At 39.5% G+C, this 20,962-nt stretch overlaps 3 protein-coding genes across 7 annotated transcripts in view; 1 reads left to right on the forward strand and 2 right to left on the reverse strand.

Moving 5' to 3' along the window:
* Window positions 1-309: 309 nt before the first annotated feature.
* On the reverse strand, window positions 310-1,409 carry LOC115735970 (agamous-like MADS-box protein AGL62). The gene has a single exon (XM_030667456.2). The coding sequence runs from the start codon at window positions 1,218-1,220 to the stop codon at window positions 561-563; it is 660 nt and encodes a 219-aa protein (XP_030523316.1). The 5' UTR covers window positions 1,221-1,409; the 3' UTR covers window positions 310-560.
* A 2,469-nt stretch (window positions 1,410-3,878) lies between these two features.
* Window positions 3,879-12,835, reverse strand: LOC115735966 (aspartate--tRNA ligase, chloroplastic/mitochondrial). Of its 3 annotated transcripts, XR_007196909.1 has the most exons (16): window positions 12,328-12,835; window positions 11,697-11,840; window positions 11,336-11,445; window positions 11,129-11,240; window positions 10,946-11,017; window positions 9,794-9,885; window positions 9,151-9,271; window positions 8,129-8,251; window positions 7,136-7,331; window positions 6,868-7,055; window positions 6,705-6,776; window positions 5,443-5,541; window positions 5,263-5,343; window positions 4,742-4,802; window positions 4,179-4,430; window positions 3,879-4,114 (listed from the first exon to the last, which is right to left on the reverse strand). XR_007196909.1 is itself a non-coding variant. In XM_048272510.1 (15 exons), exons 1-15 carry the CDS (start codon window positions 12,688-12,690, stop codon window positions 4,261-4,263), a joined length of 2,004 nt encoding a protein of 667 aa, XP_048128467.1. In that variant the 5' UTR covers window positions 12,691-12,835; the 3' UTR covers window positions 3,879-4,260. The 3 variants fall into 3 exon arrangements, 2 of the variants coding, with proteins under 2 accessions (XP_048128467.1, XP_030523306.1); XM_048272510.1 differs by having other exon boundaries at window positions 3,879-4,430; XM_030667446.2 differs by having other exon boundaries at window positions 3,879-4,430; window positions 4,742-4,799; window positions 12,328-12,834.
* A 2,227-nt stretch (window positions 12,836-15,062) lies between these two features.
* Window positions 15,063-20,962, forward strand: part of LOC115735988 (serine/threonine-protein kinase TOR) — a 31,208-nt gene continuing 25,308 nt past the window's right edge. For 2 of the 3 annotated variants that reach the window (XR_004014832.2, XM_030667480.2), the window contains exons 1-10: window positions 15,063-15,413; window positions 16,792-17,130; window positions 17,204-17,278; window positions 17,488-17,660; window positions 18,387-18,485; window positions 18,935-19,094; window positions 19,180-19,323; window positions 19,932-20,101; window positions 20,187-20,391; window positions 20,470-20,664. Coding sequence is in view for 2 of the 3 variants with exons in the window: in XM_030667480.2 (XP_030523340.1) it covers window positions 15,297-15,413; window positions 16,792-17,130; window positions 17,204-17,278; window positions 17,488-17,660; window positions 18,387-18,485; window positions 18,935-19,094; window positions 19,180-19,323; window positions 19,932-20,101; window positions 20,187-20,391; window positions 20,470-20,664 (1,677 nt within the window). In the remaining variant the exon portion in view is untranslated. The remainder of the gene's footprint in view (window positions 15,414-16,791; window positions 17,131-17,203; window positions 17,279-17,487; window positions 17,661-18,386; window positions 18,486-18,934; window positions 19,095-19,179; window positions 19,324-19,931; window positions 20,102-20,186; window positions 20,392-20,469; window positions 20,665-20,962) is intronic. The other variant, XM_048272402.1, reaches the window with a different exon arrangement.

Raw genomic sequence — 20,962 nt, forward strand, 5'->3', positions numbered from 1 at the left:
TAATTACCGATCGCAGCTTATACGAACGAAGATCCGCCAGATTACGGTGATCAATCCGACACCTGCTGATTGTTGAAACCGTCGCCTCCATCCGGAGATCTTTTTTTTGTAATTAATCGTCCATCCTTCAAAGATTAGTAGATCTTGTCCCTAGATTCAATTAACCAAAGCAACATGCTTCAAGTTCAATGAGGATAAACCTCAAAAAACAATCAGTTTATGTGAAGGTCAACTGACCTGCCCAGATGTCTAATTACAGTAGGCGACGATCAACCGATGATCGATCTATCTGGAGCTACAACATAATCAAGCAACAGGAGCAAAAGGTCAAGCACACCATTCACACTGATCTAATATGGATAGAGCATGGAACGCATAATCCATATCACCCCCATAAAATCCTTGAACAGACCATTTAACTCCATGTTTTTTTATGCATTCGCTAAATGACTGCACGCATACGATCACAAAGGCAGATAAAAGTTCAGAAACATATATAACTTCAAACTACAACACTGAATGAGCATATAATCATATATCCATAGAGCCGATAGAGAGCCTTAAAGAAATCCTGGTCCATATCCAAAGTTGTATGGATGAGGGTTGGGCGGTATCACCGGGGCGCTGATTCCATTCTGCGCATGGAAAGGAATAGGCGGTCCATGGCTTGAGCTCGCTCCAAAGAATGGCTGAGCATTGGTCGCCTGGATCACCACCTGCTCTGTCTCCTTGCACACCTTCTTCCGGAGGTCAAACAGCGAGACCTTCATCTGCTCAAGCTCTGGCACGCTCAGCTCATCGACTGGTTTCTCCCACCAATGCTTATGCTGGTTAGCCCTCATTGCCTTCTTGAGCTCCTCGCCACGCTTCTTCTCCATTTCAAGCTGGCCAAGCACCTCGGTCAGCTGCATGTTGAGCTCGCAAATAGTGGCGTTGCGATGAGCCTCAATGAGCTGCGCCGTGCCCAGGGTCTGTTGGGGTGGCTCGTTGCCATTGAGGAAGCGATTGAGCACGGTGTCGACATTAGGGTGACCAAAGGAGAAGGCCTTCTCACCTGGCGAGAAGACGATCAGTGCGACATCTGCACCACAGAGAGTGCTGAGCTCGCTCGCCTTCTTGAAAAGGCCAGATCGGCGCTTCGAGAAGGTAACTTGAAGGTTACTCTCGTTGTCCATCTTGGCCATTTGAATCTTTTGGCGACCCCTGGTCATTCTCGCCATGGCGAAAGCACAGAAAAAGGGCAAAGAAACTTCTTGTGAGAGACCAGAAAAGAGAACGGAGATGTGTGACTGTGAAGGGCTCAGATAGGAGGGGCTTTATAGGAGCGTTTTTGCCAGGATTTAAGATCTTTGGTTGTCAAAATTTTTCCTGTCTTTCAAGTAATTAATCTCTTACCGCCTAAAGACAGCCTAGAATCTCCTTCAGTCTCGTGTATATGGCATGTAAATTAGTGATTATCGGTATGTATAATACCACCTAGTAGTAGGTGATACAAGCCAACCATGTGTGTATACAGACAAATGAAATCCTAGCCACATCTCATCCTTAGGTGCACTAGTGTATATCTGGCAAAGAGAAGGATTAGGACGCTTCAAAATTCTTAGTTGGACCATTCAATGTTCCCTTGTCGTCGCCATATTAATGCTATGCTAACGGCATTTGCGCTTACTGTAATTATGATATCTCCAGGAAATTTTAAGTTGGGAAAGTACTGTTTATCCTGCTTCCTGGTGCGGTGCGCACACAGCTTCATTACTGGAAAAGGCTCCCTGATATCTGTGGCAGTTTTTCCTGGACAAGGACAAGTATATACCTGTCGAGATAGGATAAGAAATATATCCTCCCCATATGATTTCGCTTTTCCGGTCCATACGATAACTGAGACATTCCTCATTCTGTGTAAATTTGTGAATCCTAAGAGTCCACAATCAGCTATGATGCAGCAACTTAAGCAATTAGGTCCGCCATAAAACTGCCATTATTCTCCACATTTGTATTGTGTTTTCTCATCAGTTATTCCCAACTGGAAAAATATCGATCCTATTCCGACTAAGGAAATCTCATGTGATTTTGGATTTGGTTCAAGCATTGTCGATGGTATTAATAACCGGCGTGTTGCAGGCTTTTGGAAACATATCCATCATTGGGTAGATTCATGTATCATGTGGATGCAAAATAAGCCACATAATTATGTGGAAGACAGACATAACAAAATCGAAGTTGACCACTTCACTTTTCCTATATCGAGTCTTGGCGTTCTTGCAGCATTATTTCCATTATTTTCAACAGTCGTCATGTATTTTCATATTTGTAGTTTAGAATGTATGTCATTTTGACAGATTAACAGGATTCAATAACTGATGTTGTAGGTTTTGGAAACAAATCCATGAATAGGCAGATACATGTATAATGGGGGGACAAATAAGCCACTTATGACCATCGAAGATTGATGCAGACAATGAAGTCGACCGCATTTTCGTTGTTACTATATCAGTTTTGTGAGCATTATAAGGTATCCTGGCGTTATTACCAGTTACATGCATCATTGTGTCTACTATGTCAACAGTTGTCAATTGCTACCATTCGGATTAAGACGTAACCATTTTGCATGGTTACATTGGGACCTTGGGAAGCCTTCCGAAGTTCTAGAATCTTAGGAAGACGAGTTATTTGGGCAAAGTCAGCCAGAAGTTGTTCGGTCTATGGATCAAAAGAAAGCAAATCGCGCAGGTATGAGTAAGTCGGACAAAATAAGTCGGCGATGGTTTTTGTCAAGCATTAGGTCCTGCAACTTTCGATAAGAAAGAGAAAGACCCTCTAGGAAATATTGGCTTAGTAAAATCAACTTGCAGCCACGGTTCATATTATCAGGCATTCAGTTTACTTATGCCGTAAGAAGCACGAAAATTATCCTGGTCGTGACAAGGACGTCTGTGTGAAGCATTTTTAGAGCCTTGGGACTTAGATTTTGCAAGGTAGCAGCAGCAGAGTAATCCATTCGCAGAGAGAGAGAAGGAAAGCAAGATTGTGGAATGATAATGAAGGAATATTAAGGTAAGTTCTCTTGGCCTAGACATCTTTAAACCTGGCAAGTTACTCCCCCTCAATTTTCTTCCTTCTAAGCTTTTCTTCAATTTTCTCAATGACTTGTTACATTCTAATGGGTACTGAGAACTTGGAGATTTTGTTACTCACGGAGTAATTCCAATGTTACTTAAATTCGAGCAATTTACAGAATAAGGAGATTCCATATTTGAATCCAGATGTGAAGTTTAAAATGAAGAGAGAGAAGCCGAGTGCGTTATAAGTTTCTTTACTTGACCAATCCGTGAATCCCATAAAAGGTAAGATCCGAGAACAGAGGAGTTTGGGTACTCGCCGAAAGTGTTCTCATCTCCCGGCTCTCTAGATCATATGGAGCATACTATTGCAGCGCAAAAACTGACGGTTGAGCCATAGTTCTGTAGTGTCGATGTCCAACACAGAGCAACACCAGACAAGAATAGAAGGGGACACGACTACTGACCAAGTTCCCACTACCAAACCGGCATAACCTGTTGCAGTAAGACCATCTGTTCAACATTCAACACGAACAACTGATGAATGCATGAGCTTGTATAAAAAAGACGCTGCCCTGCACACCCATAGGTTAAAGAAATTCTCTAGTGGTGAATGTGATCGGATCAGCGACATACAGTTCACTGCTTGTAACACAATACGCTTCTAGGTGTCTAAAGGACAAGTCACAAAAATTTCAGAGTTCACTTGTCAGAATTGTCGACTGGCAAATGAAGGGCCGACAGAACCAATTATTCATATCAACTACTTCCCTTTTAAGAGATGCAGCCATAGAGACAATCCAGATTGCAATTCATCACCGATCAAAATATCGGATATAAGATACTTAACAGTGAAGTTTCTGTCCTGATTCCCAGGCACGTTTGACGTAACATTGACAATAGGCTCATTAGGTGTAGCTCTTTCAAGCCCTGGACTGACCAAAAGGACTTGGAATAATAAAAGAACAAAAAGAAAAGCTGCTTTGCTGATCAACTAAAACTTTTGACATTCCAATAGATACATCGATGGAGACAAGCTCTTGAGGAAGTACATTCCAGCCTCTAATGTAATTAATCATTTTATTCTTTTCCTGCTAAATTGTTCTTGAGACATTAACAAGATTAAATGATAAAAAAGATATCGGATCTTCAAAAATGATAGTTATAAAGAGAAGAGCTAGCTCAACACTCCTGTAATAAGTTACTGGGCCTGCAAGGATAGATCTTTTAGCTGCTGAGGATCAACCTCTGAGGGTGCACGAGTCAGGACACACTGAGCAGTAGTCGTTTTTGGAAAAGCTATGACGTCCCTTATTGAATTAGAGCCAGCCAATAACATCACCAGTCTGTCGAGGCCATACGCGATTCCACCTGCACCAAAAACATTGAGGATCAGAAACAATTACATACAGTATGCCCACTATTTAAGACACGTGCAATGCAATTGGCATGGAAACAAGGAATCTGCATGAGGCAGTAAGTCATGGTATGGAATCCGACTTTCCCCATAATTCCACCAAAAAAGTCATTTTAATCTATATTGCAACAGCAATTACAGCATGGTCTGTCATTGCAAGAACATTTCCAATACTCTAGGAGCTTACAACTGCAAAGAGAATCAGAAGATTATGTGTAGAGATGCACACACAAAGGAAATCTCATGAGGTAAAGAAATTCCTTACCATGGGGAGGAGCACCCGCATCCAAAGCCTCCAGAAGGTACCCAAACTTTACTTCAGCCTGTTAGTCAGAAAAAAAACATAATGAGCCTAAAGGACAACTGACGTCATTTGAGCAGCGCCTTCATTTGACCCACTACAGACGTCAAATGACAGGTCCTGAGGTCCAAATAAACAAACTTAAAGCTGGGGGCAAAATCAAAATAGGAAAGAAGGAAAAAGGGGAAAACCAGGCATTATTAGTGGAATATATGGTTTTGAGCAACATCTCACATTATATTATAGCACAATAGTAATCAGATGACCTTCATATCTACCAGTATGCAGCTAATAATCACAAAAAAACCTGAAATTAGCAGAAATTCTGATGACTATAGACATTATGTAGGTCCATTTTCATTGCAGACAGAAACCATCAAGGCAAAGGTTTAACTTATCGGCAGATATAGTGTGAGATGAAGCTGAAGCAATTTTAGCAACCATGTTTATAACAGTAGTTAGACATTGAACATATCCGTCCTCACCTCTTCTGGAGAGATTCCAACAATTTCCAGAACCTTTTGTTGAACTTCGCGCTTGTAGATTCTCAGGCTCCCACCACCAATCTGAAGGAACAGATGGATGGCCAAGACAAATTTAGATTGTCTATATCATAAGATTTAACATAATTTACCAATAGAAGGTGCTGAAAGCGAAAGACATGCCTCTACTCCATTGTACACCATGTCATAAGCCAAGGCACGAGCAGAAGAAAGATTTTCCATGTCTTTAGGATTTGGGGCAGTAAAAGGATGATGCAAGGCCTGCAAAAGAACAAGACAATGAGGACATGATAGAACATAAACCAAACAGCTAATAGTTACCAGTTTATTTGAAATTACAGGTTCCCTCATGAGTAATGAGAAATACACCAATGTGAGGAAACTCAGATTCGTTTTAATGCAAATGTTGTTATTTTTAAACATTGACATCCACTTGGAAAAGAAAAGGCTGCCTAACTAGTAGAAGTTGAGGACCAAAATGGTTGGAACGGACAAGAAAGTGCATCATACCATGGTCAAAGCGGGGATAAGTTTAACGTATGAGGTAACATGACATTGGTAGACCAAATTTTGATCATGTTCACACTCACGCTCAAGCACTCGTGTCCGACAAACATAAATGTAAATTCATCTGGATTTTGGACATAAAGGATTTGTATATATAAACTCATCATCGGAGTATTTGCTATTTGCGATCCAAAGCCAGATTATCCCAATGCACATACTTAGTTGTAGAGAAAAAAAAAAGCAGAAACCAGGTGCTTATCACATCTAAATTAAAGTAAAAAAGATTTCTTCCCTTCACGTTAGAAACACTATGAATTTCCCTTAAATATATATGAAATAATTGCCATTCCGCAATCAACTCCTTACATTCTTCACCAAAAACTGAAAAAAAAAAAATCCTTGGATCTGCAAAGAAGTAAAATTTATCAATGTCTTGTAATATCTCGCTCCATTTTCTGACGACGCATCTCAAGGACACAGGAGATGACTGGTTTCACTGAGTGTGTTTATTAATGCTTTATTTGGGAAGAAGAGAAGGTGCGGAAAATAAGAGATGAGGGAGGAAAATGGTAAGACTTTGAATCTTTGTGAAGAGAAAATTTAAAGTTCCAAAAAATTTTCTCCCCTCAATAATTTTCCTCGACCACCTCTTCCCAAACAAAGCTAAGTGACTGACCCAATACTATTGCCCCAACCATGAAAATTAGCAAAACTTATCCACCATATGTGGAATCTAGCAGATTTCCTAGTTGTTGAGTTACAGAGTCGATAATTCAAGAAAAAGAAAACTGAAGAGCAATGATAGAAAATGACTATGCAGACCACATGCAGGAAACTGACTACAGAAGCCATCTGGACAGAAATTTGACCTCATCTGACTTCAATTACAGATGAAAAAATGAAGACAGTAGCCATACCTCAAGTCTCTGCTCGGAATCATTCCACTCAAACATTGGAAAGTCAGTCACCCACAGAATTGAATGCCTGGACTACAGATTGAGGGAGAAATATTTGTCAGGCAGACTACAAAGATAAGTCATGTCATTAGGCAAAATCAGAAAAGACAATTCAAAACCTTACATGATCAACCAAGCCTAGTTCCTGCGCGATAAATAACCTAAGTCGGTCCAGAGATCTACTGACAGAACCAGGATCTCCAACTGCAAACAAAATGAGGTCACCAGAGGCCGCAGCACATCTTTTCAGTAGCAAATCCTTTGTCATAGGGGCCAAACTTGATACCAATGCAGGAATGCCCTCAATTTCCCCTGAAAGATTTCGATTGAGTAAATAGTCAAATAAGGTCAGACATATGAAAAGAGTGAAGGCAACACAAGTCTAATTCTACCATTTTCCAAGACTTTCAGGAAAGGCAGGCCTTTTGCCCCAGATCTAATTGCTTCGGTGTAAAGTCCACCTTTTTTGAGAGCTGTGTTTGAGTAAACCTTTGCACCTGAAGGAACACATAATGCTTTAACAATCCCACCATCTCTCAAGGCGTCAGAGAAAACCTTAAAGGATGCCTCCACAAATATATCAGACACCTGTAGAAGACCATGATAGAGTTTCAAGCGAATCTGCTTCCAATATGACATACAAGAACCCATATATGGGTCCACTACGATATTTTCAGATTACTTGTAAATTTGCTATCTCCTGATGTGTCAAAACCACGCCCTTGTAGTATAAGCAGCGCAAACTCAAAACAAAGATCATGGCCACAAAACTACAAAGCAAGATCCATGTGCGGTTCATTTAGTATCTGTTCAATGTCTTATTTAGGCAAAAAATCTCATAACAATGGCATGAAATGTGGCTTTGTTCTGCATGCACATGCATTTAGAAAAATAAAAAACGGCCATCCCCATCAAAATGTTTTCGTTCATCTACATTCACAATTTAAGTGGATGTGACGAGCAAACAATGATTTGGTCCTCAAACACAACAGAGGAAAGATAAGAGAAAAGATTTCCACTATATTTACTTACCTTAATTCCCATATTTTAACTTATCTTTATCCCCATCACAGGGATCACACTCATATACTACCAATTCATGCACAAAAGAACCAGAAAACATCAAGCAAAATACCATCAGATGAGTTAAAATAAGAAGAAAAAAGGGAGTAATAATAGGACAATGGCACAGATAAAGTTCATATGAAGCTGGTCCTGGTCCTATAATAGACTCTAAAAAATTAGACAGACATTGCAACATCATTTCATCTTTAAGAAAAGGAGCTGTCTAATCATATGAGTGGAAGAAGGAGTATCCTCTTTAACAATGCTTCGCATTATAAATTTGGCAGTAATGTTCTAAGAAAAGGAAAATCGAGAATTACATCTTTCAACTCTAGCTCGTATCGAGTATCTGGTCTGTCTGAACCATATCTGCTCATTGCTTCGGCGTAAGTGAGCCTTGGAAAAGGGTCAGGTAGCTCAATGCCTTTTATCTCCAGAAATACCTGTAAATCAGATTACTCATGAGCATGTATTGGCTTATGCAGATGAAAGACGTAAATATTAGTCAAATTGCTCTCCAACCACAGGTGAATTTAACTGCGCATATATACGCAGAATAGAAATATACATAGCAGGACACAGCGAATTTCAGGTCAAATCCATCCAGAAAAATGCTTGGAGAACAAAGTTTGACGAAAAATCTTTCTTTGTCATCCTGACCAAGCCAAACATATTTGAAGTAAACCTACAAGCATGGAACTGAGCGCAGTTGCTGCCGGCTGTAACACAGGTTTATTATAAAGGTGGAATCAGACTTCCTAATTAATTAAAGATTTACCAGGTACTCAGGATCAAAAGAGCAGAATATGGTATCTTTAGAAAGAACATTTCAACCACAGGAGAAAGTGTATCTATAAAAATGTCACAGATGCTTCATCCTTTTTCTCCTTAACCCGTTGGCAATTGGGATTATTTCCCAGAAAGGCAAATCACCCACTCCCAAATGCCTGGTGAGATTGCAAGAAGCATAGTAGTGAGGAGTTGAATTGACCCATTTTGATAAGTCCATTGACTGCTGCACTACACTACACAACCCCACATGGGACCATAGTCAGATGCTTAAGTCTATTTGAATGTTTTGAAGTGCTTGACCCCAAAGTTCATAATTTCCGCCTAATGAAAGCTACTGGGAGTCTGCGCTCATAGTCCACCCTTTGTCTACGTGTGCTCACCATTCACCTTTGGCATTCCTGCTCCCCGCAAGCGTTTCCCTTATGGGAACCATGCCAACAATTAATGCAAACAAAAGTAACTCTAATGACTTGCATGTGCAAAGTATACTTTCTGACAGACTGTTCCAACCAAAAAGTAGCATTAACCACTCCATCTGGGACGTAGCAACCTTTCTAATTAAATCCTCATTGAGTTTAAGCACATCTTCCAAAGGCATGAAAGCCATTTCCATATCAAGTTGAGTAAATTCAGGTTGCCTATCAGCCCTTAGATCTTCATCTCTGAAACATCTGCAACAAAAAAGAGCTAAATCATCATCAACATTTTTCAGTTAAAAGTACATTCATCATAATTAAATTCGCGTTGGACCCAGCAATTAGCTGAAAAAAGAAGCACTGGTATATCTCGTAGACCCACATAAACATGTTTCGTCATTGACCCATTCACTTCATCCCCTACATTCTAGTAAAGTACCCCTTATACCTCCTCAAATACTATGATACTAAGCATATAAGAGCAAGCATTAGGCCAGCTAAAGCTGTATTTTTCTCATTTTGGTTGGACAGGTTCAACCCAAGGACACATCCCTCAAGAGAAAGTTCATAAACATGAACAGGAACCTTAATTGCCAGAAACACAATTACTGTAGACACTGTCTTGCCAAGAATCCAAAAGTTTTGTCTTTAAGCCGCAAGGTAAAAGTGATATTAATCAGTTTGAGTCATATGCATGTGCAAGATATGGCTAATGGTGAGAATTTGGATGACTGTATGCACCAATGACAACAAAAGGACATATCGACACCACTTTACCTTGCTATCTGATAATATCTATCAAAACCGGAGACCATCAACATTTGCTTAAACAGCTGTGGACTCTGCGGCAAAGCATAAAATGTTCCTGGCTTCAAAATAAGTAACTAAATAATTAGATCAACAACTCAATAATAAGGTATGTTTAGTAAATAATTACTCAAAAACTACTGTCCTTCCTTGCTAAAAGATAACACTCTAATATAAGATATGCAAATCAGAGGTCCCCAATTGTAAGAAGCAGACAAATAGATTAATATGGAGCTTATCATTCTCCTCTCACATTAGTTGGAGTATATCCATGAACCAGACCATTAGAAAACATCCTTTGCATTATCTCCTCGTATGCTTCTCATGTGATTTGCTCATCAAAAGTGGTAACCCTCAGGCTTTATGCATCTGATGCCAACAGTAAATAAGAAACGATATAGAACTCCAAATTGATTGTGTGCATACGCAAGTGCATAAGCAGTGTTGCATGCATCTCAGAAAAAGAAGGATAAAGTATCAGAGAACTCCAAGCCTTCCCAACAATAATTTCCGGAACACGTTAGATCGGCTTTTGTAATTTACACTGCAAGCTCATGCCAATCATGTCAGGAGATGATTCACTGGTGAAACAAACGATTCTCACTGTGGCTTGATTTGGCTTGAGAGTTTAATCTAACTCCATACTGAATGATTCACAATCTCTATCAAGGTAATTCGTTTAGTTAATGTACAACAGAATATCCAAGTTTCTACACATTCATCTTACCGAAATATCGAAGTAGCTTGAACAACTAATCAACCAGTGAAAGTTATCTACTCTAGCAAACTAAACACTTCCTGTTTAGCCAATTCAAGGCTGTCTCCATTTCATAGATTCACTAGTCTAACAAGGACTTCCTGGGGCTCAACCACTAGATTCGGTACTCCATTTATACCAGTCCATTTTCCAATGCAGACAACTCCTCATGTCTCATGGCATGTTATTTGCAAGATCAGAATCGTTTTTAAGACACAGTATCCTTGAGTTATAATACAAACTTCTTGCAAAACTTCATTGTTCAACAAGGTTGCTGTTGCGGGGTAAACATTTTGTCCAAAATCATCCTTCTAAAAGCTAAGAACATAGATAATCCAAGCGAAATGTGCAAAGAAACGGATTACCTGAACTCTTGATGGCACCAAATAATCTCGAGCACCTTCCGGGGTTGATCTTGAAAGAATTGGAGTCTCAATCTACCTTATATCCATGAGGATGTTGAGAACTCAAGATCAAACAAACAAAATATTGATGAACAAACACAAAAATATGATATTCAAAGTTGCTCATCCATCACAAAACAGTACCTCCACAAAACCATGCATATCCTCCAGGTACTGCCGAATGAGTTTGACCACTCTATGTCGCAATACGATATTGGAGTTCATTTGTTGACGGCGCAAATCAAGATATCGGTATCTAAGGACATTTAACAGAATCCCTTACAAATAGAACCACCAAAACATATGCTAAAAGAGTATTAGATAGTCACTTAGCAATCACATCACAGATACCTCAGACGAATCTCCTCCTTCACTGCATCCTTTCCGTCATCTCCAGTAGTGACCAAAAATGGCAACTTAGACCTGACAGCATTCAATATTTGGACATGCTCAGCAGTAACCTGAAATCCAGGAACCAGGTTGTGTAAAACGTGGTAATGTCAGTAAGGAATTAAGACAGTTCTAAAAGCACGAGGCAGGTTGATTTCTGTGGACACTACCAATCATAGGGAACTAGAAACATGATCCACCCTAAGCACAAAAGGCTGGAGGAGCATATTACCATGCCTGCTAACGTTTAGAAGAGATTCTTCTTCTTTTGAGCCATAAAGGCATAAAGGGCAAGTATGGTGCCCAAAAGTTGCATATGTACCTCTATCATCCCAGTTTTTATTTTCTTGTTGATTGACTCAGCTGGCCGTTGCCGCACGATTCCTTCAACGGAAACCACATATTCAAGCCTCAGTTGATTTATGGCAGCATGAGCCTCCGGGAACTCATTGGGCAGGGTTGTGACCTATGCATAGAATTTAAAAAGCACGCAACTTCGAAATTAAGCCAATTTGGTCGAAAAAGTTCATTAGAGCAAAATAACATCAAAATCCACTGGAGATAAATCTGCTTCAACCAACTTTACTTTGGAAATATCTATCAGCATAAAAATATATGCAAATGCCAGCCCACATGCCAATACACATGAAAACTCCTCAAAAGCATTTTTGCTCCACTATTGAATAAACCCAGGACGCAAACCAACACAAACAAAGCAACGCCAAAATATGCCAAAACTGAAAAGCTTGGATGAAAACTATACTCCTAATCATGTCCTTAAAGCTAAATTCTGTCCAGTAATCACAAAAGAAGGTGGGTAAAACCATGAATTTCCCCTCAAAATCCAATCGTTTCGATCAATTACGAATAGCAGCGTCTTCTAGCACAGACAGCGCAGAAGCATAATAACAAGAACATGAACAAAGCAAAAGCACCCGAGCCTGAACTTTGACCTGCACAATGCCAGAGTGGTCTCTGAGATTGAGAAACGTGAGACCGCCATGGACCCGATGAAGCGCAACCCACCCACAAATCCGGACCCTCTTGCCCACGTCATCAGGCGACAGCTCGCCGCAAAGCCCGGTCCTTGACACCCAGACGAGCCCGCCGTCCTTGGGAGCTACCGGAGCTTGAGAATTGGCGGCCGGGGCTTCTGGTGAAGTTGGCAAAGAAGAAGAACAATTAGTGGCAACACGAACGGAGGGAAGGCCATCGTTCTTCCGCAGCGGCTGGAGATTGAGTCTGAAAACACTGGGGACAAGAGCGTAGGGTCTTAGTCGGAGGGATACGAGAGGGATGGCGCGAAGAAGTGACATGGTTGGATTGCCTCGAGCTAGAAGAAGAGAGAAGAGAGAGGCTTTGAATCTCTCTATCCGTTGTCTTCCCGCAAAAGACTTCTCTTTTATCACCCGCAACGCAGACGCTACAAGGTTGGGTCGCCTCCTATATTGCTTGAACTCTTGCGGCGTTGAATGTCTTGGCATTTTACAAATTCAAGGAAGTATTTTGATTTAAAAAAAAACTATATTAAATTAAAGAGCTAAAGATGAAATGAGTAATATTATTTCCAACTTGGGCAATAAACCAATGACTTACTTTTATGTACGTGGAAAAATTGCATCGTTCATGATCTGATGCTGGTATGATAGTTTACACGACCTTAGAAGAAATTTAAAGAAAAAGCCGTGATATGTTTGATGGAAAAATTATCGAAAAAGTCTTAAGCCTATTGTAATTGTGTCAATTCAATCCAAAAAATTTTACAATCGTGTCAATTTAGACCATCCGACGACATAATATTTTAATTTTTTTTAATTTTTTTATTTTTTATTTTATTTTATTTTTTTTTTTTTTGTCATCCTTTTTCTACCTCGAGCCGGACGTCGAGGTTCAATGACCGCCGCCAACAAGGCTTGACCTCTCCAAATTTGGGCTAACAAGGCCTCACCCAGCTATGGCGAGGTCGACAAGAGCCTCGTTGATCGTCATCCGGCCGATCATCGAGATCCGATGACCGACCGGAGGTAGAACAGGGAAGGGGAAGGTGAAAGGAAAAAGGAAGAAAAAAAGTAAACAAAAAAATCAAAAGAAATTATTAAAATATTAGGTTGCCCATCATGGTCAAAATTCGTCGGATGAACTAAATTGGCACAATTGTAAAATGTTTATGACTCGAATCGACAAAAAAAAATAGGACTAAATTGGCACAATTGTAATAAATTTAGGATTTTTTGGGTAATTTTCCCTATGTTTGATTGATATATCTATGGGTATGGATATTATCTTATTTCTTTTTGGTTAAGTGAGGACGTGAGTAATGTTGATATCTATGACCAATCAATCCTAAATTTAATTAGATGATGTTTCTCTCAACCAAGAATGGATGAAGACACAACATAATTTTAAGGGCACATATGACAATACTTCTGCTCCATAAATTAACTTGACTGAAGTAAATATTTCTTCGAGTGGCTTCAAAAGCAAGCAAAAAAATGCTCCAAAAAATAGAAAAATGAAGTTTCGTAACAAATGGATTTCTGATTCAGAAATTACGTTACCAAATGGATTTTTGCTATGAAAGCATTTTTTCTGGAGCAAAACTTTTACTCCAAATATATTGTCATACATGGCCTAAAATGCTAGAACTATTACCTGTCCTACTTAAAGGTTATTGAGTCACATGGTCAAATAAAGTCTACAACTATTGTGACGCGATGGCATTTTAAGTATTGAAAAAAATGAATATTTACTTTCATCTACATTTTAAACGATAAAAAAAGAGAGATTGCCAAGGCTCGAAAAAAGATTAGAGCCTACATGGCAACTATTTTAATATGAAAATTTTATTTATTTTAGGATTTATTTATTTTTATTATGTTTCCTGAATGAGTTTTAGAGTATCACAACATATTTGGTAAATGCATAAAATTTCTGTTCTTGAAACACAAACACTCTTGGTAGCTACAAAAAATTTCTGTTTTCGGGAATAATTTCTCTTCTCAATTTTTGTCATTTAAGTCAAATAATTTCATAGTTACTTTATGATATTTCATCTTATAATTCAAATTAATTGAAGATTAATTCATATTGATTCTCTTATATAACATATTACATATTGCATATAACATTTTTTCGTACTATTCCATCTAATTTTTCTATCATAACAAGTCATTTTAAGCTTAAAAAAGGAGAGATCGTGTTGGATTTGTCTGTGATTTCAAATTAGTTTAGTTAGTTATCTTTTAATTCTCACTTGTCCAAATAGATTTCGGGCTTATAAGTAATTTTAATGTGGTATAATGATCTGTCATTGAATATGGCTACAAATTCTTCTCCCCCGCTTTGGACGGTAAGGGAAAGTAGGGATATTCTGATTCTTTCGCGGGGAGTCAATCAAAAAGGTCAATTACAGTATAAAAACTTAAATAGGGATGTTGATTATATGTGTTTTTATAAAAAGCAAAAAAAAGTTATTTCTGAAAAGTGATTTTTTTTCCTGGAATCAATTTTTTTTATTTTTATTTTTGCTTTAAAACTATTCTCGAGAACCGAATGAAAATTATTTACGTTATTAAATATGTTTTTCATTTTTTGTTTTGTTTTGAGAAATAGAATCGGAGAATAGAATCAATTCCACGCGGGCCCCCCCCGATCACCAAAAGATAAAGAGGGTGGCCGGTTAATAAAGAAAGAAGCAAAGGACAGTGATGCCCAAAGCACAGACAAGAAACGAACTCTCAAACGCAGCATCAACCAGGAAAAGCCTGCCCTCGCGTCGCGTGGCGGCTCGCGTCTGTAGTACCTTCTTCGCCGGATAAATCTCGGCAAAACCCTCCTCTTCCTCATCGCCATGTCTCGAGCGAGGTAACCGGAGAGATTGCTAGGGTTTAGGGTTTGGTTGCGGGTGGTGGAATCGGGGCCGATGGCAGCTGCGGCCCAGGCACTTCGCTTCCTCGTCCCCGGATCGGCCGCCGGTGGGGGCAGCTTCGACGCCTTAAATCGGATTGTCGCTGACCTCTGCACCTCCGGTAACCCCAAGGTACCGATATTTTTCTCTCTTTAAGTATTAGTTGTGTTTCTGTGAGATTGAATTTTGGAGCAGTCTGTGTTGTGGGTCCAATTCCAATTCTTCTGGAGAAGATGGTGAAATTGAGTTTTCGAGTTTTGTACGTGCCCTCTTCTTTCTTTCTGAGTTCTAGGTGGGAGATGGATGAAACGCTGGACAGGGTAGGAGATCGTTCGGTTTATTGTCAGGAGAACCACAGGAAAATAGAGCAGAATGTAGCTTTATACGTCTTGTCACCTCTTTGGTGGAAATGGGATGTATGAACCGATCTCATCACGTTTTTACACTCATGAACGAGTATATCCTCATTAAAGAGTGTACAGTAGTTGACAGCTGACAAGTACTCTATCATATGCAACAAAACGAGCGATGAAGGTGGTCCGATGTCATATGTGGGTTTGGACATGTGGTAGGGCTGAGCCACCCCCCTTCTACTCCATAAAACATACTCCTCCTTAACATGATTGGGTTAGCAAACTAGTTTGATAAAAATTCTTGGCCTTGACCCAAAACTAAAATGATCAAATAGAGCTTCAGCTTGGGTTGACCAGCGTACATTCCTGATTTCAAATTCCTAATAGCAACTGTATCAAAGGATGCCACCAAATCTCCCTCGATATGGAAACAGCTTACCCTTGGAAAAGTGTTCTCTAGAGATTGCTTTGATAAATGTAACAAAAAATCGCTGCATAACATGTGTTGTGTGAGAGGAAGAATAGTGTAATTGTTGCGAGACCTTGAGAAAATATCAGCGACTAAAATTTGCGTTAAATTGAAAATGAGAGCAGATAACTAACCAACAGTAAGTAAGTCTTAAGAAAAGGTGAATTTATCAATACCACTTGAACTTGCCCTGATTTGAAATATAAGAAGTTGGAATCATTGAAAGTTCATTCAAAGTTTCCTATAACAAAAAATATTATATATGGCTGTTGTGTTACCCTCTCCTTGAATGGAAGTGGTGGTGTTGGTGGCTGTGATGTCGAATGAGTTGAATATGGCGGTGGAACAGTTGGCCGTGTAATGTGGTGTTGGCAGAGGTGATGGCGGCGTTTTATAAGCAAGGTTGGCATTCTATCATTAACATTTTTAAAGGTAAAGCAAAAGCTTAAACATCTGTTCGTCACCTCAAGGTGGGTGAAGTTATCCTATATCTTGTACCAAAAGGGTTGAGATCATTTTTATGGGAGATTTGATATTTTGCAAGCGAACTGCTCCTTTTTGTCCCGATTGATGGGAATAATCAAGAAATATTCTTCTTTAATTCCTTGATACCATGTTGCTCTTGTAATCACTTCCCATGTTATCGCTCCTCCTTTAACGCACTTTGATTCCTTGATAACTGCAATAGGAGGGAGCATCATCAGCTTTAAGAAAGTATGTGGAGGAAGAAGCTCGCGAGCTTATTGGGGAGGCTTTTGTTCGGTTTATGGATCAGTTGTATGAACGTATATCAGCTCTTCTAGAAAGCAATGATCCTGATGAGAACTTGGGTGCTTTGAGAGTCATTGATGAGCTTATAGATGTTTCTCTTGGTGAGAATGCTTTGAAGGTTTCGAGATTCTCAAATTACATGCGAACGGTATTCGACGGAAAACGTGATAAGAGAATTTTGGTCCTTGCTAGTGGTGTTCTGGGCCATCTAGCAAGGGCTGGCGGAGCAATGATTGCTGATGAGATGGAGTGCCAGGTGCGTTGCTTTTCTATCTGTTAGTTGTATGCCGTTTAGCATTGTATGTAACATGGAGCTTTTATTCTTGTAGTTAAAAATTGCTTTAGATTGGCTTCGTGGAGACAGAGTGGAGCATCGTCTTCTGGCAGCTGTTCTGATCTTGAAGGTAAGTGCTTCTTTATCTAAGTTCATGCTAAGCAAGTTGTTTTTCAAGCAGAGGTTGCCCAGTTGCATCTTCCAGATTTGTCGAATTTCATTGTGGAGGAACTACTTGTTCACGAATTATCTGCCCGTCTTCTGGAACATAACAACTGCATGGCTTGATATTTGACTGTTCTCAAATTTTAAGCATGTATACTCTCTGGTCTGGTGTAGGAAATGGCTGAGAATGCTTCAACTGTTTTCAATGTCCATGTTCCTGAATTTGTTGATGCTATCTGGGTTGCATTGAGGGATCCGGATGAGAAAATACGAGAACAGGCTGTGGAGGCATTACGTGCCTGCCTTCGTGTTATTGAGAAGAGAGAAACGCGTTGGCGTGTGCAATGGTGAGTTCATTCATATGATTTTCATTTTGTTCATGACAGAGTGGGCAAATGCATTTGTTGTTGTCATTATTTGTGGTACTTCAGTTATCACGGAGTACTTAAGAAGTTTTGACTGTGAAATCAAGAGAGGATTGCTGTTGTCACATGATAAATGTGCAAATCTGCCATACTTTTTGGGTTTTTGTACTATATGTTTAGGAAGTTAACTGTATCAGACATCAGTTTATTACTGTTGTTAGTTTATAATTCACTTCAATATGAGGAATAGCTTGTCTTTCCTGTCAAATTGCACCTTATTCTGAACATAGTTAGCTTTGTAAAGCAGATTGACAGAAGATCTGCGAACTTTAACAAAATTGCTCATCTTGCCTATTATCTGGCTATATATTCAACGAGTTCCCTGTTCTAGCAGAGTAAACTCCTGATGATTTTGAACTTCCAGATTTGAGACTCTAATGGGGAATTGAACCCATCAAATCACTAATTCAGATGTAAAGGAGCCTGATGCTCCATCTTGGCTAATGAAACAATCATTCTAACAATTCAATGAAGATACTGATGTCTTGATGCAGTCCATATAATAGTGATAGATCAGTATTAGAGGATCCTCGGTATCCTTAGCTTGAAAAAATCAAATGCTGCTCTCTTATATTTTTCATGCTATTTTTTTTGGTCCTCCGTAGCATTGAACTTTGATACGACTTTCCGACTTTTTATTTTTGACAGGTACTATCGAATGTTTGAGGCCACACAAGATGGCTTGGGTAGAAATGCTTCTGTTCATAGCATACATGGGTCATTGCTTGCTGTCGGGGAGCTTTTGAGGTTCGTAATGATGGTCCTCTCTGCTGTTATTATTGCGATCTTTGTGGCGGATTGATTTTATGGCCGAGTCGGTCGGGTTGAAGTTTTTTATCTTATAAATGATCTGCAAATGGGAAGGTTTACAGATGGATTGCCTTTTCTTAGAAAAGTTGAAAGCACTTCTGTGCCAGGTACTCTAGATGTTTAAAAAATTACAAATCCGTGCCCATTCTGGGAACATGATACATATCTGATGTTTGTACAAACAGAACATAATTTCAGAGGAACTATTTTGCTCCCTATGGGTTATGCTAGTTTGTGAAAATAATGCAATCAACAGAGCAAGAAGTTTCTGGCCAAGTAGAAAAGCCCCAACTATGGTTATAATGCATGGAACTGTCACTTGCAGTGTAAAACGTTTAAAGGTTTTTTCTCTTGTGGTAAAAGTTACTTGTTCCTTCGTAATGCAGAAATACAGGTGAATTCATGATGTCGAGGTATAGAGAAGTTGCTGACATTGTTTTTAGATATTTAGACCACAAGGATCGGCTTGTTCGACGCAGCATAACGTCATTGTTACCTCGGATTGCACATTTCCTTCGTGATCGATTTGTCACACACTATTTAACGGTTTGCAGCATCTCGTCTTGTTTGTTTTGTCTATGCGGGCAGTTTGCCAGCTCCTTATATGGTTTCAAAATTACTTTTCCTACAGATATGCATGAAGCATATACTTGCAGTTTTACAGACACCAGCTGAACGAGCCAGTGGGTTTATAGCCCTTGGCGAGATGGCAGGTGCTCTAGATGGGGAGCTTGTTGATTATTTGCCGACAATTATGTCTCACATACGTGATGCAGTATGTATTGTCTCTCACCCGTTCCTTGTTGCTTATAAATTAAACATTCTGGCTGCAACAACTTTTTTTTAATTTAAGAGAGTGTGAACGTGGATATGTTTTTGGGTATGCAGGTTATAAAGAACCACTTTCCAATTTGGGTAGGTTGTCATACTCAGTTATCATTACCCTAATAATGTAACAAATGGGTCCTCTATCTGATTGTCTGGATGACAAAGCCAAACCAGATTATCGAGCAAGACTCTGTTTGTCTGTAGTTTTCTATATGCTTTTCTTGCGTTAAATTTCGTTCTTCTTTGCTTTCTCAAGAAAAAAAAGAGACTTTGATCATGCAGGATCTGCATAATTAAGAGATACATGCTCACTGTATAATAACATGGAAGGATGAATACTGGTTAGAGGCTGAAAGCCAATATGTCTGCAACAATGTACTGCCATGTTGGTGGAAGGATTGATATGTTAGCATAGTTATTCTTTACCTACAAAAGATATTTTAGAATAGTTATTCCATTTTTTTTTTTTTGGTTCTGACCAACTTGTCCATAGTGAGGGAGTGGTCTTATAAATGTTGGTGAAAACATCTTAATATCTGGTGTTCTGATTCATAGATTGCTCCACGTAGAGGTAGGCCTTCACTTGAGGCTTTGGCATGTGTTGGAAACATTGCCAAAGCCATGGGGCCGAGGATGGAATCTCACGTTCGTGGACTATTGGATGTTATGTTTGCAGCTGGTCTCTCTCCGATGCTTGTAGAGGCTCTTGAGAAAATAACAATCAGGTATGATACAGTGGTATATCTCTTGTCCCGGGTTATTGTGGCGATTAAATATGAAGAATTTACTTTCTGTTCAATTTGATTTCAGTATTCCATCTATGCTACCGACAATACAAGTTCGGTTGCTCAGCTGCATTTCAAATGTTCTTTCCAAGTCTCATCCTCCACAGGCAAAGCCGGCTGTAGCCATGGTTCGAGGGAGCATGATGAATACTTCCCAACAATTCTCTGAGTTCAGTGGTTCAGCACTTGTGCAACTTGCTCTGCAAACTCTTGCCCGTTTCAATTTTAAGGTGCTAAATGGTGACTGTCTCATTCGAAAGACACGTGTTATATCCATCATGGCTTGATGCTGACGCTATTATCTTTAGGGTCACGAGCTTCTTGAATTTGTCAAAGAATCGGTTGTTGGGTACTTGGACGATGAAGATGGAGCAACACGAAAAGATGCAGCACTATGCTGTTGCAGACTGGTTGCAAGTTCTTTCTCTGATGTGGCATCCACACAATTTGGTGCAACTAGATCAAATCGAACTGGAGGAAAGCGAAGGCGACTGATTGAGGAGGTGATTTCTTGTAATTTTTGTGTGTCAATCTTCTTTTATCAGTTTACATGTGAATTACATGCATGTAGCTTGTGTACATTATGGGTGAAAAAAAAGTACATTGTAGCTATGTGCAGTGTTTTAAGTCTTCTCGAGGTAGTTCGTTTGGTGTTCTTGTCCATTTTCTAAGGCGTGTTGTATCATCATCAATCTCCTTTTCGGATTCACATTCAGATCACTTTGTCATTGGCTACTCAAACTGAAACTGTGGTTTCCCCAAGAAACATGTCTCTTCAATGCTGAAGAACCATCCACACTG

Source organism: Rhodamnia argentea, chromosome 11 (assembly GCF_020921035.1).
Source record: "Rhodamnia argentea isolate NSW1041297 chromosome 11, ASM2092103v1, whole genome shotgun sequence".
NCBI lineage: Eukaryota > Viridiplantae > Streptophyta > Magnoliopsida > Myrtales > Myrtaceae > Rhodamnia > Rhodamnia argentea.

Bases quoted from the DNA above. Each gene is read 5' to 3' on its own strand.
- LOC115735970 (XM_030667456.2), bottom strand. From the start codon at position 1,220: ATGGCGAGAATGACCAGGGGTCGCCAAAAGATTCAAATGGCCAAGATG.
- LOC115735966 (XM_048272510.1), bottom strand. From the start codon at position 12,690: ATGTCACTTCTTCGCGCCATCCCTCTCGTATCCCTCCGACTAAGACCC. The intron at 11,241-11,335 runs GTATCTGTGATG...AAATGTCCTTAG, and splicing joins AAGGAGGAGATTCGTCTGAG to ATACCGATATCTTGATTTGC. The intron at 6,777-6,867 runs GTAAGGTTTTGA...CTCAATCTGTAG, and splicing joins AACTAGGCTTGGTTGATCAT to TCCAGGCATTCAATTCTGTG.